The sequence below is a fragment of the Syngnathus typhle genome, linkage group LG14 (genome assembly GCF_033458585.1).
Source record: "Syngnathus typhle isolate RoL2023-S1 ecotype Sweden linkage group LG14, RoL_Styp_1.0, whole genome shotgun sequence".
NCBI classification, from domain to species: Eukaryota; Metazoa; Chordata; class Actinopteri; order Syngnathiformes; family Syngnathidae; genus Syngnathus; species Syngnathus typhle.
In genome coordinates this window covers 6519898-6539855 of record NC_083751.1, presented here as the reverse complement: position 1 = coordinate 6539855, position 19958 = coordinate 6519898, and the positions used below count along the sequence as shown (strand labels likewise).

Sequence of the window (19958 nt, the reverse complement as noted above, 5' to 3'; positions counted from 1 at the left end):
AAAACAAATGTGTGCAGTTTATATCAACCTGGATATTTTACCCATTCATTTTCAATACTGAAATTGGGTATGTTAGGGAAAAGATAGCCAGGAAGAAACACTTAAAAATATAACCCACAATACTTTATTGCAAATTGTCACTGGACAGACAGAAGTTTACAATATAAGGTGTTCTCACCAAATTCCAACGACAGAGTGTCTTTGTCTTTCCACATAAACGAGGATCAGAATATTAAAATCAATGTTGTTTATTGATCTTTGACAAATAAACGTGCTGTGTACGGGATGATTGTCACGTTAGCGTTCTCTTTAAAAAGGCCAAGTTGTTCTGGCAAATATAGCACATCATATTCAGTGCATGTGGGCGATGATGGCACTATTCAAGTTTGGCACTGAAATGTCAAAAAACAAACAAACAAAACGACGAATAAGAGACACAAGGACACTATTAAGATACAAAGTCTTACAAAGATTTCCAGGTTAGAAATAGACAAAATGGTTATGTGTGATAAACATGGCCCGGGCTGTTGGCCCAGTGTGGCAACTTTGAATGCTCAAAACATTTAGCACCGAGCTGGAGGTGGTCAACTTTGCATTGACGCTTATCCAAAAAACTGTGATCCCCTTATGCTGACATCAGAATGTTGATCTAGTTAAATCTCTGAGACTTACTATGAGAACAACAAATCAATAGCATTAAAAGGCCTTCAATCTACAGTTTACTTTGGCTGTCTTGACATAAAAGAAAAAAATTAAAATGCTTTAAAATGATACAATATCAAGAAGCATGGTTGATACGTTTTTGTTTTTTTCAGCACTGAGACAAAAAAAAAACACAACAATAATAAAGCCTGGCACAAAATTAATAACAAATGTCACTTTTTGCAATCCAGATTCAAGACTGCGTTTCTTTGTACAGCAGACGGGATTATCGATAGCACCTTTTTTTTTTCTTTCTAGAGAGAAAAAAAAAATCTGAGAAATGAAGAGTATGACCTGATGGATTTTTTTTTTTGCATGCATACATTGAGACTGTAATCTTTATATTTTAATTTACAGCTTGTCAAGACTGGTACTTTTTGGTGCTGTAGTGTAAACACGCCTTGGCCCAGATTAAGATCACAATTCTGGTCAGGTGACATCAGTTGAAATCTATCCACTTTAAAATCCCTTGAAAGGGAAGTAATACAAAAGTGACCTGAACCAGGTTCTTTGGGAAAAAGCTGCTTAGTGTAGGATTCCCTGGTCGTGACGATAGCACCCTCTTTGGTTTGCGTCTCAGCATCGCACTGAGATAACAAGCGCTAATTCCACATTTGGTGAACCTGAAATGTTGCGTTACAGTTGCAAAGGGCCTCGTGACATGACACAAAACAGTAGCTTGAAGTGACATGGTTTGAAATGAATATCCCAGAGAGGTGCCATGAAGATGCCTCATTCCTTGTCAGTCATCACTGGATTAAACTTCAACTGCAGAAAGTCACCTATGGCAGCTCTCAGCACTTTTTTTTTTCCTCATCATAAATCCCCTTTTTTGTGCATTATTTTTTTTTTTTTGCCTGCCTACAAAAGTGCTTCATGGACTTGTGTGCCATTATATCTTTTACAAGTGCACCTCAATAAATTGGAATAGAAAATTGGAATGCTTTATTTATTTCATTAGTTCAATTCAGAATGTTAATGTCATATATTACACAGCTCTCTTTTGTAATATTCTCAAGATGGGGGATTTTGCTTTTTTTTTGGTGTGTGATTCGAGTCACGTTATGAATTGAAATATTTAAATAAATGACATTTCATTAATATTCCAGTTTATTGAGATGCTCCTGTATTAGGGGGGGCTGTACGCACCTCGCTGTGATCTGCTCCACAGGAGTGCTAATTGTGGAAGAGAAGAATGGACACAAGTATAATTATGGTAAAAAAAAAAAGGGAAATCTAAATCACACAAAACACAAAATAACGAACAGTAACAAAGTGGTGGTAGAGTTAGGCTGATTGCCGTAGTCTTTCATAGCCCTTGGTTAACCCTCTTCTGGATACAAGGGTGGGTTAAAACGCAAAGGTTCAGGCTTTGAAGGGGGGGGTCAGTCCCGGGGGCGGGGCTTGCGAGGGCATTCAGTGCAGATGGATGTGAAGCTTAATGCGCAGGGCGTCCCCAATCTCCCCTTGTAGGTAGTCCTTGTCATGCTGCTCCTCCAGCTGGTTTCGTCTCCGGGGCCCGAACAGGGGCAGGCTGGCGATGTCGAGTCGGTAGGACCCGGCGGGAGGTGGCCTCTTGCCTAGCCTCAGCACGCTCTTTCCGTCGCGGCGCTCCAGCAGGCGGAAGTGTTCGTTGGCGTTGCCGTGAGTGATGACGTAACGCACGTGGTGCTCCAGCGGCTGCAGGGCTGGCAGCAGCTCCAGCAGAGGTTCCTTGTTGAAGAGCGAGGCCAGTGAAAGGTTCATGGGGATGGCGGATTCCGTGTCCACGCTGGCCAGACTCACTGGCTCCTGTAATGGATCGCAAATTCAATTTGATGTCATCATCGTGTACAGACTGTAGGACAAATCACCATGACCTCGCCTAATCTGGATGATAGCGGAAAAAGCATAGCCTTGAGACCCTAGCCTACAACTGAATGACTATTAATGTGATTAGATTTGTGAGTTATAGCAACGAATGAGGGGATTTAAGCAGCCTCACCAGCAGCTGAGCCCCACTCACAGAGTCCTAGTTTATTTCTGTCTTGCTCGTCGAAATTGTCAGGCAAGAAAACAAACAATTGCTAGGAACCAAATTGCTGGGAAGCAGCTTTTAAAAAGAACTAAATCTCAGTATGTACCTTTTAGAATTAGCAAAAGTCCACTAGCCTTATCCACCACCCAATATTTCCACTTGATTTATTTTTGAAGTACCGTATTTTCCGCACTATAAGGCACACCGGATTATAAACCGCACCTTCAATTAAAGGCCCATTTGAAAACTTTGTCCATACATAAGATATATACATTTGGCCCGCAGACCGGACTTTGGACACACCTGCTGTAGTGGCTCAATATTGGTCCATGTATAAGGCGCACCTGATTATAAGGCGCACTGTAGGCTTTTGAGAAAATTGGAGGTTTTTAGGTGCGCCTTATAGTGCGGAAAATACGGTAAATTGAAAATATATTTGACAGCACAACTCAAAAGGTCAGCAGTGTCATCCACATTCTATCTGTATCCCATCAATAGTCTTGCTAGATGACTTACATGATCGAGCTCATTTTCATTTGCGTTGCGTTTGTGTCGTCCGTTCTTTCCTCCTCCGTTGATCTTACACTCGTAGCAGGCCTCAGGAGACAGACTGTCATCCTCCTCGCCTTCCACGCCCAATTGGCTTGGGAAGCCTGAGCCTGATATACAGTGACTGCAAAACACAGACAACATGTTCAAAAATATGACAACGGTGTCCAACAATAGAGGTTCTCCTTATAACTCACCCTTGTCCAGCCCTGTAGAAACCTCCAGGGCATCCGCACAAGTATCCTCCATCCGTGTTGGAGCAGCCGTACGAACACGGATTACCTCCCGCGGCGCACTCGTTCACATCTTGGCAGCCGCCAGCAGACGTTTCAAAATCAAAACCGGAGGGGCACACGCATTTGTAACTGCCCAACGTGTTATAGCAGGAAGCCGAGCCGCACATTGAGCCCGACTGGCATTCGTTTTCATCTGCATGGAAATGGACAGAATAGTCATTCTAAGAACAAGACGTAAAGCCGTAAAGAATCCGACTCACCGACACATTGGTTCCACTGGTAGTGCTGCACGTAGCCTTGAGGACATCCGCAGCGGAACCCTCCCATCATGTTCTGGCAGCCATGTTGACAACGGTGGTTACTGCTACATTCGTCCACATCTGACAACCCGGAAGAGTGTTTTAAGGTTTTGACACATCAAAACACAATATCCCGGTTTGGTACCCGTGTTTGACTTACCCTCACACTCTACGCCTGTGGTATCCAAGGAGAAGCCTTTAGCACACTCACAGTTGAAGCTACCGGGAGTGTTGACACAAGAAGCCTGAGAACCGCACGCAGTGTTCTGACCCATGCACTCGTTGTTGTCTGAAAAGTCAGAATTGTTTAATTCGATGCACGCAAAGACGATTAACACTGAGTGGACGCGATCTCCCACCCACCTATGCAGGCTGTTTGATGCTGAGTGAAGCCAGGAGGACACTTGCAAGTGAAGCCCCCAATGGTGTTGACACAAAGGAACTGGCAGTTGTGTTGCTTGGTGGAACACTCGTCCAGATCTTAGCAATAGAGAAGAAATGCTGCATTAAAGCCATCAGGGGACTCTCGTTTAAAAATGATCATTTCTCACCATCTTGTTTATGTCACACATTGAAAATACAGTTTGACTACCTTAAATTCGTGAAAAATACCAACTGGAAATGTTTCGGGGGGGATTTTGTTCCAATCATAAAAAATATTGAATTTATGTCAGTGCGGGAATTTTGACTCCCACTCACTAAAAGATGTTTTTATGGATGGATGAATAATTTAAGACGTTTCCCTCTTTCAAAAATGTGTTATTGTCATAAAATGACATTAATAAATAATCCAGATTCCAGAATTATGATTTTTTTTTATTACTGTCCACAAATCTGGACATCACATAGTGAATTTTATTAGAAAAATAACTGACAATAAAAATAAAATCTTGCTCCATGACAAACTGAACCGATAGTAGTTCATAATTTTTAGAGATTCTCAGAGGCAAAATAAAAAAAATTAGATCCGTACGCTAGTCTTTGTACCTTTGCAGGTCTTTCCATCAGGCTGCAGGCTGTATCCTCTTGGACAGGAGCACAGGTAGCTACCCTCCGTGTTTTTACAGATGAAGTTACACGGCTTGGGAGACAGTGAGCACTCATCCATGTCTGTAACCAAATAAAACATAAATGAGGAATAGGAAACAGGAAAGCTGCAGCATCCCCAAAACCGCTTTATTCTAGAAAGAATCAACCTTACCGACACATGAGGTAGCAGTAAAGTCAGTCTTGTATCCGACGTTGCAATGGCATCGGAAGGATCCGATAGTGTTGATGCACTGACCGTTTTGACATAGATTAGGCATCACCTGGCACTCGTTGATATCTGGATACGAATTGAAAAATTCAGCTTTGGTTTCCTTCGGCAAAATCGTTCAGTGCTCGGCTACTCACCCCTGCCATCCGTGGTATAGCCAGGCCCAAGAGGGCACATCTTCTTGTACTGGACGGTGCCAGGCAGCGGACAGAGCTCACACTGCGGGCCCCAGCCTCGACCCGTGTTGCAGCAGCACTCGGATTTGGTCACGCTGTTCCTGTTGGTGGATGACTGCTGACACATGGTTTGCAAGGCTTCCATGTAACAGAAGCCCTTGCGGTTGTCTGAGAAAAAAACAAAAAACAAATGACTTGTGCTTTTTGTGGCTTTCAAGTCAATTCAATTACGACGATTACGGCGTATTCCAGTAGGTAATCAATGTCTTACCGATACACTCAGTTCCAGTGGAGCTGGGCTCGAAGCCATCGTTGCAGTCGCAGCGGTAACTTCCCACAGTGTTGACGCAACGGCCGTTCTTACAAATTCCAGGCTTGGCTCTACATTCATTCAAGTCTGCAAATACACAGACAAGGGACATGTCTCATTTCATAGTCTCCCAAATGTGCATATGACACACTTGATGTTTGAAGCATGTTCACTCACCCATACATCCCTCTCCATCAGGCCGGCGCTGCATGCCAACCGGGCAAATACACATGAAGGTTCCGATGAGGTTCTTACACGTCATACCCTTGGACTCACAGTCATCCAAACCCTCTGAGCACTCATCCTGGTCTGGACATTGACAAAAGGCCGATAGTAATTAATCAACCATGTTTTTGAAATAAGTACATTCTTGACAATCTTCTTACCTCGACACATGCGCTGATCATCTCGCAGCACGTAGCCGGTAGGGCACATGCACTCGTAGGAGCCAAAGGTGTTCACGCAGCGGAAGGCACATAGCAGAGGATTCTTGGAGCACTCATTGATGTCTGCAGATAGGAACGATCAATGGAGGATTTCAACTTAAAGCAAATCAGAAGATATCATCATCATGATCGTGGACGGCTGACCTTCACATGTCATCATCGGTCCGGGTTCAAAGCCCTCTTGGCAAGAACATTCAAAACCTCCCACCACATTGGTGCAAGTTCCGTTTCCACACGGGTTTCCAATGGAGCACTCATCCGTGTCTATGGAGGATAAGCGTGGCGACAATTCAATACATTTTCAGTTGCGCTCTATTTGGCATGGAATCAGATTTGGTTAATATAAGTAGATATTCAAATTAGACATAACGCTTCACTTACCAACACAATTAACTCCAGTGTAGTCCAGGTTGTATCCAAAGGGGCATTCACAGCGGAACGAACCATCCGTGTTGATGCAGATGCCATTCTGGCAAATGCCCGGGTTATCCAGACACTCGTTCAAATCTAAAGAAAAAAAAAGCCGTCTCTTATAGACATATATGTTCCCTTATTTTTTTAATTGAGTCCTCTGATGTTTCACGCACCCTGGCGAGGACCGCCACCAGGTCCGGGCAGCGCTCCGTGGCCGTAGGGACATAAAGCGTTGAAAGCAGCTGGAAAACACATAGGAAAAGGTCAGTTTCATTATTTTACAAATGTCAACATGCGCATAAATTCATTAAGCTTCTTCATTAAGTATTTCTTCAGGTTACTTGGGAAAAAAAATCTACAATGTTTGATATTGTCTAACCTTCACATCCAAGCTGCTTTGAAAAAAAAAAATAGCGTTTCAGTGCAAACACCATGAGGATCTGGTTTACGTAATTTTGGACTATGATTTATGAGAGCATATAATTTGAATATGTGTTACACACCTTCAGTCTCTTGGGGACACAGCTCGCAGGGAAGCCCCCAGCCTTCTCCAGCCATCTTACTGCAGCAGCACTTGGCTTTGGTGGTGTTGAAAGCTTTTGGGACAGAACACTTTCCTACCTCGAATTTGGTGAAACAGAAACTCTCTCGGGTGTCTGTTGTAAAAGAGAATAGAATGACTAGATTGTTCCTTGATAAAATAAACAATTGTGCATATTTTTCAATCTAGCATTGACGAGGTCCATTTGTCCATTTTTAAAAATCAATTGAAAAGTCTGCCAACCCCTTAGCTCCGCCCACTAATGACAATGACGAGTATCTCACCATAGCAGCGCCGCTTGTTGTCAGAAAGCTCAAAGCCCGGTTCGCAGGTACACTGAAAGCTCCCGGGGGTGTTGGTACAGGTGCCATCCTGGCACAGGTTTGGTTCCACCTCACACTCGTTGATATCTGGAAAGTCGGATTTAAGATTATTTTGTGCCCTTTGCAAAGTGCCCATGCACTGCGTCTTACCAATGCACTGGTCATTCTGCACCTCATAACCTGGAGGGCAAATGCATCTGAAGGATCCGTCCAAATTCTGACAAGTTCCCGGTGAGCACGTGCCAGGCAAACTCACACACTCGTTGATATCTGTAAGGGGGTGAAAAGTGTGTTTGAAGATGATAATGTTACAAACTGCATTAAACTCGTGACTTACCGACACAGTTTTTCCCATCAGGTGTATTCTCGTAACCTTCGTTGCAGAAGCATTGGAAGGAACCTATGCCGTTGATGCATTGGCCATTTCTGCACACTTGACCCTGCAGGGCGCTGCACTCATCGATGTCTGCCAGGTGAACAGTTAGCGTTAGACTTTTAGAACTATTCCGCATATTTTAGTTTTGCTCAATCAGCTGAATGCAAAATGAGGGCGTCCATGTTTAACCGTGTCAATGATTCCATACCCATGCAGTCATTATTGTGGGTGAGCTCGAAGCCAGGGAAGCACAGGCAGTTGTAGGACCCAACGGTGTTTTTACAGGTCCCGTTGCCACACGGCTGTCGATCACACTCATCAATGTCTAAAAATACACAAAAAGTTAAATTGAGCAGAAGGAAAATAAAACCGTCAGCGGTGGTTTGTCCCGCTCACCCATGCACATGGTCTGGTCTGCGGTGGCCTTGAAGCCGTTGTGGCAGAGACAGCGGTAGCTGCCTTGGGTATCGATACACTCTCCGTGGCTGCACACGTTAGGAATCTCCTGGCACTCGTTGCGGTCTGACACAATGATGAATAGGTTGAAATGAGTTATGTCATGTTGAGGGATGAGCATTGGGAGAGTGGTAGAAGAAAAGACAAAAAAAGAAACGTTATATTTGAACAATTGTGAGAATTTCCTTTTAATCAATGAACATAATCAAAGACTGACCCAAGCAGGCCCCAGTGGGGGACAGTTTGAATCCCGGTGAACACTCGCAGCGATAACTGCCGGGAATGTTGATACACTTGGCGTTGCGTTGGCAAAGGTTGTCCCCGCTGTTACACTCGTCAATATCTGCCCGGGATATCGATACAACATCAAACACAGGTTCCATTCGACTGCCGGTTATTTTATAAGGGGTTTACCTTCGCAAATGAGCAGGATGTTGTTGTAGCTGAAGCCCATCGGACATTCACAACGGAAGCTCCCGATCTGGTTGATACATACGCCATTGGCACAGATGCCAGGAATCTCCCGGCACTCATCGATATCTGCACAGGAAGAATAGATGGATGTCAACGCATTTGATTATAAATCATATAAGTTCTGATTTTTGACATTCAACAATACGACAAGTGACGGCGCTCAATGATGACCTCACCGATTGGCTTGCCGGTATGAATGTCAATAATGAAGCCAGGGGCCTGGTTACCACAAAGTAACTGATACTCAGCTGAAACACAAAAGGACAGAAATGCATTATTATTCTTTCCCATGAGGCGTTTTTATTGACTGGGTGACACTCACAGGTAGCGGGAGTTGGGCAGGCCTCGCACGGCTTGTTCCAGGCCTTGCCGACGTTGTAGGCACAGCAGCACATCTTCTTGGTCATGTTGAAGGACAGCTCGTTCTCGCACGTGTCGTTGAAGTTGCGGTAGCACACGCTTTTCCTCATGTCTGGGTTTCACGTACGGAGCGGAATCAGCATCAAAGTTTCATTCCGAAAAAATAAAAATGTTGTGCTGCTTACCCATGCAATTGTTGCCTCCGTTGACTTGCATGTACTCGGGAGGACACACGCATGTGTAGTTGCCCAAAGTGTTGTAGCAGGTACCAGGTCCACAGATCCCAATGTGGGTGGTGCATTCATCGATGTCTACATATTTACAAAGCAGTTAGTAGAATTATAAATAAGAACATTGCTGTCGCCATTGGTTATGAATTTTCTTACCCTCACAGATGCGTGTCTCCTCGTTGAGATAATAACCTGCTGGGCACTCACACTGGAAGCTACCAAAGGTGTTGACGCAATTTCCACCCTGGCACAGGCCTGGAAGCTCCTGGCACTCATCGATATCTAGAGAAAAACCCAAATACGTTATTGTAGTTCCATGAGAGCTACGAGAGCTGAATGGTTTACCTTCTAGAATGACAGTAATGGGGTTGGGTCTGAAGCCTTCCCCTCCGGGACAAAGAGTCCGATATTCAGCTGATGACAGAACAAAGACGGTTATTTACGGATAAAATCCAGATTGGCCAAATGGGAAATTGAGTGGTCGTGCATACTAGAGTTGGGGGCAGGGCATAGTTCGCAAGGGTTGCCCCAGGCGCCTCTGAGCGAGCAGCAACAGGAAGCTCTGGTCACGCCCACTCCGATCTCAGCGCTGCAGGAGATCCCGCCGTCGCCCCGCGTGAGGATATCCAGGAAGCAGTTTCCCACACGAGTATCTGAGTAAACCATAATATGTCAGAAAAGAGTATCACAAATATAGTTTAGCATATTTTACTCATTCTATTATAATAATCTGCCTCACCTACACAACCAACACCGGTAGGATTGAGCTCAAAGTCGGGTGGGCAGTTGCAAAGGTAACTTCCTGGCGTGTTCACACACAGCCCGTTGATGCAGTTCACCGGGTCAGCACACTCATTGCTGTCTGTGGAACACAGTGGCACAAATAAACTTCTTAGTGTGCAATCTCAATTTGAGATTAAAAAGAAAAAAAAAAAACGATTATGGATCATTTTGGCGCCCTGACGCTCACCTGTGCAGTTTCCTCCACTACGGTCCAGTTCATAACCGTCATCGCAGACACAGCGGAACATCCCCGGAAGGTTCTGACACGTTCCAAACACGCAAATGTTCTGGAAGTTACACTCGTCGATATCTGCGGTAAAACATTTGTGATGAATGTAAACCAAATTAAGTGGGTCGAGTTGGCGGATGTGCGTACCTTGACAGGCTTTGCTGTCTTCTGTCGGGGTGAAGCCCATCTCACACTCGCAGCGGTATCCTCCAGGAGCATTTAGGCACTGGCCGTTTTCACAAAGGTTGACGTTGTCTGCACACTCGTCCATGTCTGAGGCCCATTAAGGCGGCGCACAATTAGTGACAACAACTCTGAGAAGTTGGACAACCACATTTTAGAGTCTTACCAGAGCAGGAAAAACCGTCCCCATTGAAGCCCTCCTTGCACGTGCATCTGTAGGATCCCGGCGTATTGAGACAATCCGCGTTGGGGTTGCAGTTGTGGTCCTCTGCCGAGCACTCATCCTCATCTACGACACAAAGATCAATCATTTTCCTTCTAATATAAATGTGACCAGATTTGGATGAAACTAGAAATATACTCACCGATGCACTTAATGCCATCTCCAGCCCAGCCGTCCCGACAGCGACACTTGAAGCTTCCGGGAACGTTGATGCATGCGGCGTGCATGTCGCAGTTATGAGCGCCGATCTCGCACTCGTCAATATCTGAAAATATATTCAATATTGATACTCCTGTGTGTGTGTGCGTGTGTGTGTGTGTGTGCATACCTGTGCATCCGGTCGATCCCTTCTTGACAAAGTATCCAAGCTGACAGTGACAAATGAAGGAACCTTTGGTGTTCTCACAGTCACCGTGCAGACAGATGTTCGGGTTCAAATCACACTCGTTCACATCTGTGTGTGTATAAACAGACACAAAGAAAACATGTGTGATTCTGGCACAGAAAAGATGACTAAAATAGAACCACAGCCTGAGAAATATTTTTCTTCTTCTCACCGATGCAGGTCCTCATGTCCATAGAAGCCATAAAGCCGTCATAGCACAGGCAGCGGTATTCCCCTGGAATGTTTGTACACTGGCCTCCGTCGCAGATGTCTGGCGTCTCCTCGCACTCATCAATGTCTAACCAAAACACGAGAGAGTTTAATAATCTTCAAATAATGTTGCCGGGCTTGCGTTTGTTTACCTGAACACGTCCTGAGGTCAGGCATGAGGGCGTAGCCTTCACTGCAGCTGCACTCGTAGCTGCCTTCCGAGTTGGTGCAGTGGGTTTCACAGCCTCCGTTCATGATGGTGCACTCGTCAATATCTAAATGATCGATTAGATATAAGTTGGCGGCGTGCTTGGGGAATGTTTACGATATTGCGGACAGGTGCGCACTCACCAACGCAGCCCTGTCGGTCTGGCGTGGCCTGGTAGCCGGTGTCACATGAACACTGGTAGGTTCCCGGCATGTTGATGCATTGGCCGTTCTTACATAAATTGTCACTCAGCTGGCACTCATTCACATCTGTTGAGAAAAAAAAAAGTGTGTTATAGCATTTGGGACTTCAGAATCTGGTGTAACTTAACAAATATTGTTTCTTTAACCAATCAGATTTCAAATTTGTTGCCAAAACTTCAACGAGCTGGCCTCCGATGACATCGTTTTTCTGTGCTCTGATTGAATGCTCAGAGCAAAACGTGTTACAGCCCATTTCGACTAGAAAAACACGTGTCACGATCCGCAGATATTATTACGATTAATCGTCGGCATGTCCCTCTGGTGGAGCTAAATAATGAACTCAGAAATCTTGAAAACAAACTTGTACATTATTTTAATTTGGTTACCAAGTAGAGATGCACCGATCCGATATCTGGATCGGATATCGGCCCCGATATCAACAAAATAGATGGATCGGGTATCGGAAAATAATAATCGGATGTCAAACGCTGCGTGTTCGCTTCTCTTCCGGGGGGGGGTGTTAATGGGACGTCAAACGCTTTGTGTGGCGGGCTCCATCTAGTGTGGAAACTGAGAAGCTGAGCTCAAGCTTCTTGTGCGGGCCATATTCAATTGTGTTTTCAGAATTTGCTGCGGGCCAATAAAAACTGGACCGTTAGTTTGGACACCCCTAATTTAGAGCAAAGAACTGTGTAGTCTGCCTGATGGCATTGCCTTTGGTCTTTTCTGTTCCACAAGTAGAGTTATGTAGCTTGTTAAGTCAACCATAATATCGGATCGGTATCGGGTATCGACCGATACGCAAAGCCACGGCATCGGTATCGGTATCGGAACTGAAAAAGTCAGATCGGTGCATCTCTATTACCAAGTCAACACACTGGCATGTTGTGAGTTAAACTGTGCTTGGAAGATTTTTTTTTTTTTCTATTTTGTTATTACGCTATTGAAAGCTACACCTGAAATACAATCATCGTGAATCAATACTGAGCTTTATTACTCCCGGTCAAGGTCGATAATGTTTTTTCATTGTTTCTTTTTGTGTTCTGGCTGTAAAAAAAAACTTCTCAACTGATTCCCACTAAGATGCCAAGAAACAACATTGTAAAATGTTGCTATAAATTCAGAATAATTTGCAACATTGTCCTTAAAGTCCCCCTAGACGATCTTCTACTAAATCAAGATTGGATTTCATTAAATTGGCTTGGTGTCATAAAGTTGCTGTAATGATGTGATCGCCTCCAAAATGATTCATAAAGTAGCAAATCCACTTCAGCACTGTGTCCGTACCTTCACAAGCCGATCCATCGGAGCTGAGCGCGTGTCCCGGGGGACATTCGCACTCGTAACTGCCTTCAGTGTTGAGACAGGTCCCGCCGCGACACAGCAGGGGGTTTCGCTCGCACTCGTCAAAGTCTGCCGGTCACCGGGAAGACAAAAGGGATTGAAGAGAAGGATGCAAATGGGAGAGGTGACCGACTGTTTTGTTAATGTGCATCACTTACCCATGCAGTTCTTCATCATCATGAAACCGCTCTCATAGCCTTCGAAGCATTCACACTCAAAGCTGCCGGGAGTGTTGACACATGTACCATGACCGCACAGATCCGGGGAGATGCGACACTCGTCGATGTCTAATGTGCAAACACGAGATCAAAAGGAGCTGAGTAACTTCCTTCCGATAATAGATTTATTCTTTGGTCTTTGCGTACCTGTGCAGTTTCTCTCCTCAGCCGTCAGAGCAAAGCCGCTGTTGCAACGACACTTGAAACTTCCGATGGTGTTCCGGCACGTTCCGTGAGTACACAGACCATTGAAGACCTTACACTCATTCACATCTGGGGAAAAATGTCAATATTTTAGCATAGAATAAAACAATTGTGTCTGGCATAAATGATTTTTGCGACTATGGTTCTCGGTCTACCTTTGTAGAAGGGCCTGCCGGTCAAGATGTCCCTGTTGGCAAAACCGTGTCCTCTCGGACAGATGGCCTTGTACTCAGGTGAGCTGGGTTTAGGGCACTCTTCACAGTCCACACCCCAGGCGGCGCCCACAGAGCAGCAACACATGTCCACTCGGTACCGGCCGGGCATTGGCTCGCCACACTCGTCCTCGTGCCACTTCATGTAGCACTGCTCGCTGCGCATATCTTACGAAAAAATGTGGACGTTAGCATTTTAGCTGGAACGTTCTTGTGTCATGCATCGTCTTACCCACGCACGTGCGCCCGGTACTGTCCAAAGTGAGACCCTCGGCACACTCGCAGCGGAAGGAGCCTTGTGTGTTCACACAGCGGCCATTTGTACACACTCCGGGGAACACCTCACACTCGTTAATGTCTACAGAGAAGAAAATCGAGATGCGTTTAAGTGCATGGAGGTTATTGATTGATTGATCCCCAGGGGTGGGGAAATTCAGGCCCCAGCAGTATCCACACCACAGAGTGGGTATACAAAAGACACACAGATGGCATGAGCGCAACTCAATAACTCTCATAAGGCAGCCACACAACGGCGCCACAAAGAAAGTCAGGAAGTACTCAAGATAAAAGCCATCAAAGCAAATCAAAGCAAATCAAAGCTAAAAGACAAAGGAAAAAAAGGAACAGCGGCCAACCAGCACCCCTGATACAAGAGAACACCCCAAAACACACAAAATAGCCTCCACGGGGTCCATCGACAGGTGTAAGGGCAGTCCATTTCAACGGTGCCTAATGGACCGTGGTCGTGAATCGGTGAAAACATCACAAAGCAGGCAAACGTTTGAGCAGTGTCCCGGGCACCCAGCCGGGGCACGTGCAGATGGTCACCACGGGGCTAGCATGGCGAATGTCGTTGGTACCGACGAGCACGAGGGAGCGGGGAGGGGTTGCGGCTGCGAGACCAAGGCGAGGGACCCGGTCATCACCGGCCGGATAAGCAGGAAGCCGTCGTAGAGTTACGCCGGCTCAACCGATGATCCCCGTCCCAGGAAGAAAAAAATAAAATAAAATATCCGATCCAAAGAGATACCGGGGTGCGGTAGAAGGCACCAGCATCGCCGAATGGACAAAAAGACATAAAGAAAAAGGAGAAAAGAAGGAAATAGAGGAAAAGAGAGAACACTGCTGGGAGGCAGCCACTCACGGCGCCATACCACGAAAAAAAAAAAAAAATTGATTATCTACTAATTGGGTGGTCTTACCTTCACAGACGAGGCCCTTCATGCGAGCGAATCCTCGTGAACAGGCCGTGTCTAACAACATATATGAGAAATTTAACTTGATATAGCTCTGCATTCATCTGAGTTTCTTCTTCATCGTATTGACTGACCGATCTCGCAGGGTTCGCAGGGGCTTCCCCAGGCTGCTCCCAATGTAGAGCAGCACTCGGACTTGAGCGTGGCCCCGTTGATGTTCACCTCACAGCGGTTGTCTTGGATGGTCAGCCAACAAGTACTCTTCATACTATCTGTGGGGGCAAAGCGGTAAAAACAGGAAGCACATGTGAAGATTTTTATATTGCTTTTTTGTTTTTGTATTTTGAGCAGCCAAAATATAATCGATGGACCCACCCAAACAGCAAACCACAATTTAATTTCCACTTAAGCTTTCCGGTTGAGTGATGAGCCCTCAAATTAAAAACAGATATGAACCAAAGGCGGCAGCATTTATAGCTCTCTGACAGTGGCAGCTTTTGCAAATCTTGGGATTTATTCGATACCTAATTATACCTTCCACTTCCAGCAGCGGCAAGCAATTTTCCAAAAGTAACAAACTACCAAACAAGCAAAGACTATTAATAGCAGGGAAAATGTCGTGCATGTCAACTTGGAGCTTTGGCTGACTGTATAATGTAAATTATTATGTGCAGATGAACCAAGACCATGCATGCAAATACATAGCCAATAAATCATTTTACAGATCTCTAGGGTGTATACTAGGAGTCTTACCAAAAAATAAAATCAACACCATTATAAAACGGATTAATGGATAAAACAAATAAAATCTGAGAATGATGTATCACTTTTTGTCATTTTTTAAATAAAATAAAATAAATAAAAATAAAATCAACACTATTATACTCCATAAAACTGATTAATGGATAAAACAAAAATTATTTGAGAATGACTTGTCTTTTTTTTTTTCCATATACACTGTTTTTTTTTTTATTAATCTGTCCATTTAAAAAATAAGTAAGAATTTGCCCACCCCGGTTTTAAGGGGCAGGACCTCATGGCGGTAGGATTGCTTACCCACGCAGATGGTGTTGGTAGAGTCCAGCTTGCTCCCATGGGTGCACTCACAGTTGAAGGACCCGATCACATTGCGACAGGCCCCGTTGACACACGGACTGGACTCGCATTCATTGATATCTGGTTAGGGATGTAGGTCGACATATTTACAACAAAAACTAGGTCACCTCATTTTGACCTTTTGTCATAAACAGATGTGTGTGTATGTCGGTGGCTGTCTTCACCTTCACATGTCTCTGACTCTGGCTTGAAGACAAAACCTTTCGGGCAGGAACATGTGTATGAGCCAGGAGTGTTTCTGCACAGGCCATTGTCACATAGCTGTCGATTGACCAGGCACTCATTGATGTCTGAAAAACAGTAATGATGATCACATATTAAGAATATGCTATATTGTTTCAGAAGGAGAGAATGTAGTCCTGATAATTTGCATAAGGTCATCTCCATCGTCTTCACACCCTTCCAAAATCATTTTCTTTGATATACTACTATTGCATCTCATTTGAAGATGACATTGATGATCTGAGCATTAAAATTCATACTCTGTTTGAAAAATTCATCTAAAAAGTCTCACTTTGGCATGTTATGATATATATTAAAAAAAAAAAAAGACTCACCAACGCAATTTTTGCCGCTGGTGTCTGACTCATAGCCGATATTACAGATGCAGCGGTAACTTCCTCTTAGATTCTCACAAATGCCGTTTTGACAAATGTCCGGGTCCAGGGCGCACTCATTAATGTCTGGAAGCAAGTTGATCATTTTTTTTAAGGTTACAGAAGCAGCAGCATGTTTTTTTACCAAGACTGATGACCGCACTGACCTCTGCCATCAGCTGTAATGCCGATGCCACTGCTGCACACGGCCTGAAACTCAGCTGAAAAAGCACACGGACAGTTGAAATTGACAGTTTCGTTAATGGGGGAAAAAAAAAAAAAAACAGAAGCCCACTTGAGAATTCTACCTGAATTCCGGGAAGGACAGGGGTTACAGGGTTCTCCAAATCCATGTTCAGCGTTGGCACAACAGCACTCGGACTTTGTCACGGCTCCTGGGAAGGGCCGCGAGCACGTGCCCATCTTTATGGCTCCGTAACAAGTAGTCCTCATGTGCGTATCCACGCACACTCTTCCATCGACATCAATAGCCAGGCCCGGTGGGCACTCACAACGGAAGGAACCCTCAGAGTTGATGCAACGCCCGTTCATGCAAATTCCAGGGGTCAGACACTCATCGATGTCTAAAGGAGAGAGGGAAAGAATCAAAATGCAATTTGTTCTGCATCAACCTGAGGCTTAGAATGGATTGAAATTTTTTTAACCTGTGCAGTAGCGTCCATTTGGCGCGAGGGCAAAGCCAGGCTTGCAGATACACTTAAAGCTGCCATCTTCATTGATGCACATGCCGTTCAGGCACATGTTGGTGGTAGCACATTCATCATGATCTGGATTGGGAGGAGACCACAAAACTTAAATTAAGAAGACAAGGAACTAGCTTTGAATATTTTCCTTTCCTTAATTTGAACATACTGATATTTTCCAGATCATAATATAATATAAGCAGCTATAAGCTAATATAAGAAGTGCATCTCCTTACCAATGCAATTTTTGCCATCAGGTGTGAGTTCAAATCCAGCATTGCAGATACACTGGAAGCTTCCCTCAGTGTTGACGCAGCGGCCATTGCGACACTTCACCCCGTTGACAATACACTCGTCAATATCTTGACACAAGAAATAAAATGATTAAAGTGTTTTAAGTTGGATTAAGATATTTTTTTACTGACATACCAATACAAGCTTGCTTGGTGGGTGTTCCCTGGAAGCCGTCATGACACTTGCAGTGATATGAGCCGGGTGTGTTGACGCAGTCGCCGTTGATGCATGGATTACTCACGCATTCATCGACATCTGCAATGAAAAGCCAAAGCAAACTGATTTGCAGTTGATTCTACTTGCTGATGCTGCAGGTAAATTAAGTTAGAGAAACTGACAGAAGGTGGCAGTACAATGCCGTGGTGTGAACGTGATGCATGTGATGGTGTGTGGGCATGTTACTCACCAATGCATTCCCCTCGTACATCCTGCTTGTAGCCCATGTTGCACTCGCAACGATAGCTTGGGGGTTTGGGGATGCAGCGGCCATTCAGACACAGATTGGTAAAGTGCTTGCAGATGTCAGTGGTGTCGTTCACAGTCACGGTGCCTGACCAGACAAAAAGCAGAAGAAGAAATGCAATGTTAAAAATGATTGCGCTGGATGAATAGTTTGTTTTTTTAATAGTATTATTATTGTTACCACTCCAACTCACCTATTTGGTGATGGGTCATAAGTCCCCCTCCGTTCCCTCCAAAGCTTCCTCCATTGCCGCCGAAGCCGCCTCCGTTCCCTCCGAAACCTCCACCGTTGCCGCCGAAGCTTCCGCCGTTGCCTCCGAAAGCCCCTCCGCCATTGCCCCCATTGCCGTTGGGAATACCGGGAAACTTGGGTCCGTAGCCATTATTGTTAGGGAAGTATCCGTTGGGGTAGCCGTTGGGGAGGCCATGTCCCTGAGGAATCCCCACTATACATAAACGACGGAACTCATCTATGAGATAGAGAAGAGACAGGGTGAATATAATATGTAGATTTGTTGTTAAAACAAAAACAATTCCCTTTTTGGGATTTGAAGTAGAATGTAAAGGATATTATTGTTAATGTGTGTGTTTCTACCCACCAGAGCCCCTCACTGGGCACATTTCGGGAATCTGTCCCAACGCCCAGCAGCGACCAGTGTCACAGCAACATTGCATCTTGGTGTATTGGCCATTCAACTCAGCAGCACATCTGCCGTTAGCCAGTGCAGAAAAACACGTACCCGCACGCTGGTCTGCAGTAGAAATGAACATATAAACACTTTCATCAAATTATGTTTTTAGTATACCGTAAATTTCGGACTATAAACCACGACTTTTTGGGCAAATTTTGAACCCGGAATCACGCGTTTTAGCTGGTGTGGCTTATAGTCCGGTGCGGCTTATAGTCCGAAAATTACGTGAATTACTTGGATAGTGTGAATAAAAGTGACACTGAGGTGAAGCGAAACAAATTTTAGAAACAGCTTGTAATTTTAAACAGGAATGTTTAGCAGGAAGAATGACTTAATGACCTCAGCCCTCTGCTGGTTATGATTCCAGATGTCTAAAAGTATGTCTGGAGTGTACGAAAAAAACGACATCAATAGCGGGTGTGGTCAGAGATTTAACAGACTGCATACTTCAATTAGAAGGGCCACTATGTTGTTAAACCTCAGCTAATAAAATAAACGTTTTTTTCCGCCCCAGCCATGCCACTGTATGACACGTTAAAAGTTTCCAGGTAATAGCTGCTCTGTGCTAACTGCCAGCAACCAAGTGCTCCAAAAAAGAAGATGTTTTTTATTTGTAACAGTCTGACGGGTTGAGGTCATTGGGCCAAGAGTTTAAAGAGCAAGTGGGGAGGGGATAGCGGGCAATTCCTGGAAATCTCTCGATTTTCAAGAAAGATTTGTTCATACTGTACATCTCATGTCGACTAAAGGAGAAGAAGAAAAACTTAAGAATTATTAAAGGAGGTGGAAGGGTACAGGTTAGAGGCCCTCATGTTGATTATCTCACTAATGAGCCAACATTCTGGGATTAATCAGTTCCATGTGGAGCAATTCTTGCCAATTAGATCAGAACATTTGTGAGGCTCTGCAGCGTGTGGGAAGATTTGAATTCCACACACACACACGAGCATTTGATACAGATATGCATTCCCGTTGTTTTCATCATACGTACAAAGTCCGACATATGTGAGTTAGAACCTGTTAACATCCCACAGGACAAAGCGAGCCGGGCGACTCGGATGGGATTTGCTGAGGAAGATGACGAAGACTTTTAATTGGAAGCAGACGGCGGTTTGATTTGCGCCACGACGCCAGCATATGCTTTCATTTCATGAGAGGTGTTTATAGAGCCTAACTGACTGGACGGATCTTTTTTCCCCGGCTTCCACAGTGTGACAGGGCATTAGGCTCTGATTACTGTCACGCCCTCCCGCCAGACCCTCGCTGGCCTCGTCTATCAAGGCATCCGTGCCAGACGTCCAGTCAGTTTGCCATGAATTCTCAAATTGG

The 19958-nt window shown here is 44.8% G+C and overlaps 1 protein-coding gene across 1 annotated transcript in view; it reads right to left on the bottom strand.

The window, feature by feature from the left end:
• Positions 1-101: 101 nt before the first annotated feature.
• The window catches only part of fbn2b (fibrillin 2b), a 43328-nt gene continuing 23471 nt past the window's right edge, over positions 102-19958 (bottom strand). The window contains exons 10-65 of the mRNA XM_061296886.1: positions 18537-18689; positions 18132-18407; positions 17882-18025; positions 17611-17730; positions 17418-17543; positions 17143-17265; positions 16786-17061; positions 16645-16698; positions 16439-16564; positions 16046-16171; positions 15822-15941; positions 14900-15037; positions 14772-14822; positions 13802-13927; positions 13513-13737; positions 13301-13426; positions 13094-13222; positions 12879-13004; positions 11532-11657; positions 11333-11455; positions 11143-11268; positions 10914-11039; positions 10728-10850; positions 10529-10651; positions 10327-10452; positions 10138-10260; positions 9907-10029; positions 9659-9820; positions 9513-9581; positions 9324-9449; positions 9123-9248; positions 8900-9049; positions 8754-8825; positions 8518-8643; positions 8321-8446; positions 8044-8169; positions 7856-7972; positions 7609-7737; positions 7422-7541; positions 7233-7358; positions 6911-7063; positions 6581-6649; positions 6375-6500; positions 6138-6257; positions 5934-6056; positions 5725-5856; positions 5509-5634; positions 5199-5405; positions 5005-5130; positions 4791-4913; positions 4167-4283; positions 3964-4092; positions 3765-3884; positions 3466-3697; positions 3236-3392; positions 102-2493 (exon numbers count right to left, since the gene is read on the bottom strand). Of these exons, the coding sequence (XP_061152870.1) occupies positions 2119-2493; positions 3236-3392; positions 3466-3697; positions 3765-3884; positions 3964-4092; positions 4167-4283; positions 4791-4913; positions 5005-5130; positions 5199-5405; positions 5509-5634; positions 5725-5856; positions 5934-6056; positions 6138-6257; positions 6375-6500; positions 6581-6649; positions 6911-7063; positions 7233-7358; positions 7422-7541; positions 7609-7737; positions 7856-7972; positions 8044-8169; positions 8321-8446; positions 8518-8643; positions 8754-8825; positions 8900-9049; positions 9123-9248; positions 9324-9449; positions 9513-9581; positions 9659-9820; positions 9907-10029; positions 10138-10260; positions 10327-10452; positions 10529-10651; positions 10728-10850; positions 10914-11039; positions 11143-11268; positions 11333-11455; positions 11532-11657; positions 12879-13004; positions 13094-13222; positions 13301-13426; positions 13513-13737; positions 13802-13927; positions 14772-14822; positions 14900-15037; positions 15822-15941; positions 16046-16171; positions 16439-16564; positions 16645-16698; positions 16786-17061; positions 17143-17265; positions 17418-17543; positions 17611-17730; positions 17882-18025; positions 18132-18407; positions 18537-18689 (7694 nt within the window). The 3' untranslated portion in view covers positions 102-2118. The remainder of the gene's footprint in view (positions 2494-3235; positions 3393-3465; positions 3698-3764; positions 3885-3963; positions 4093-4166; positions 4284-4790; positions 4914-5004; positions 5131-5198; positions 5406-5508; positions 5635-5724; positions 5857-5933; positions 6057-6137; positions 6258-6374; positions 6501-6580; positions 6650-6910; positions 7064-7232; positions 7359-7421; positions 7542-7608; positions 7738-7855; positions 7973-8043; positions 8170-8320; positions 8447-8517; positions 8644-8753; positions 8826-8899; positions 9050-9122; positions 9249-9323; positions 9450-9512; positions 9582-9658; positions 9821-9906; positions 10030-10137; positions 10261-10326; positions 10453-10528; positions 10652-10727; positions 10851-10913; positions 11040-11142; positions 11269-11332; positions 11456-11531; positions 11658-12878; positions 13005-13093; positions 13223-13300; positions 13427-13512; positions 13738-13801; positions 13928-14771; positions 14823-14899; positions 15038-15821; positions 15942-16045; positions 16172-16438; positions 16565-16644; positions 16699-16785; positions 17062-17142; positions 17266-17417; positions 17544-17610; positions 17731-17881; positions 18026-18131; positions 18408-18536; positions 18690-19958) is intronic.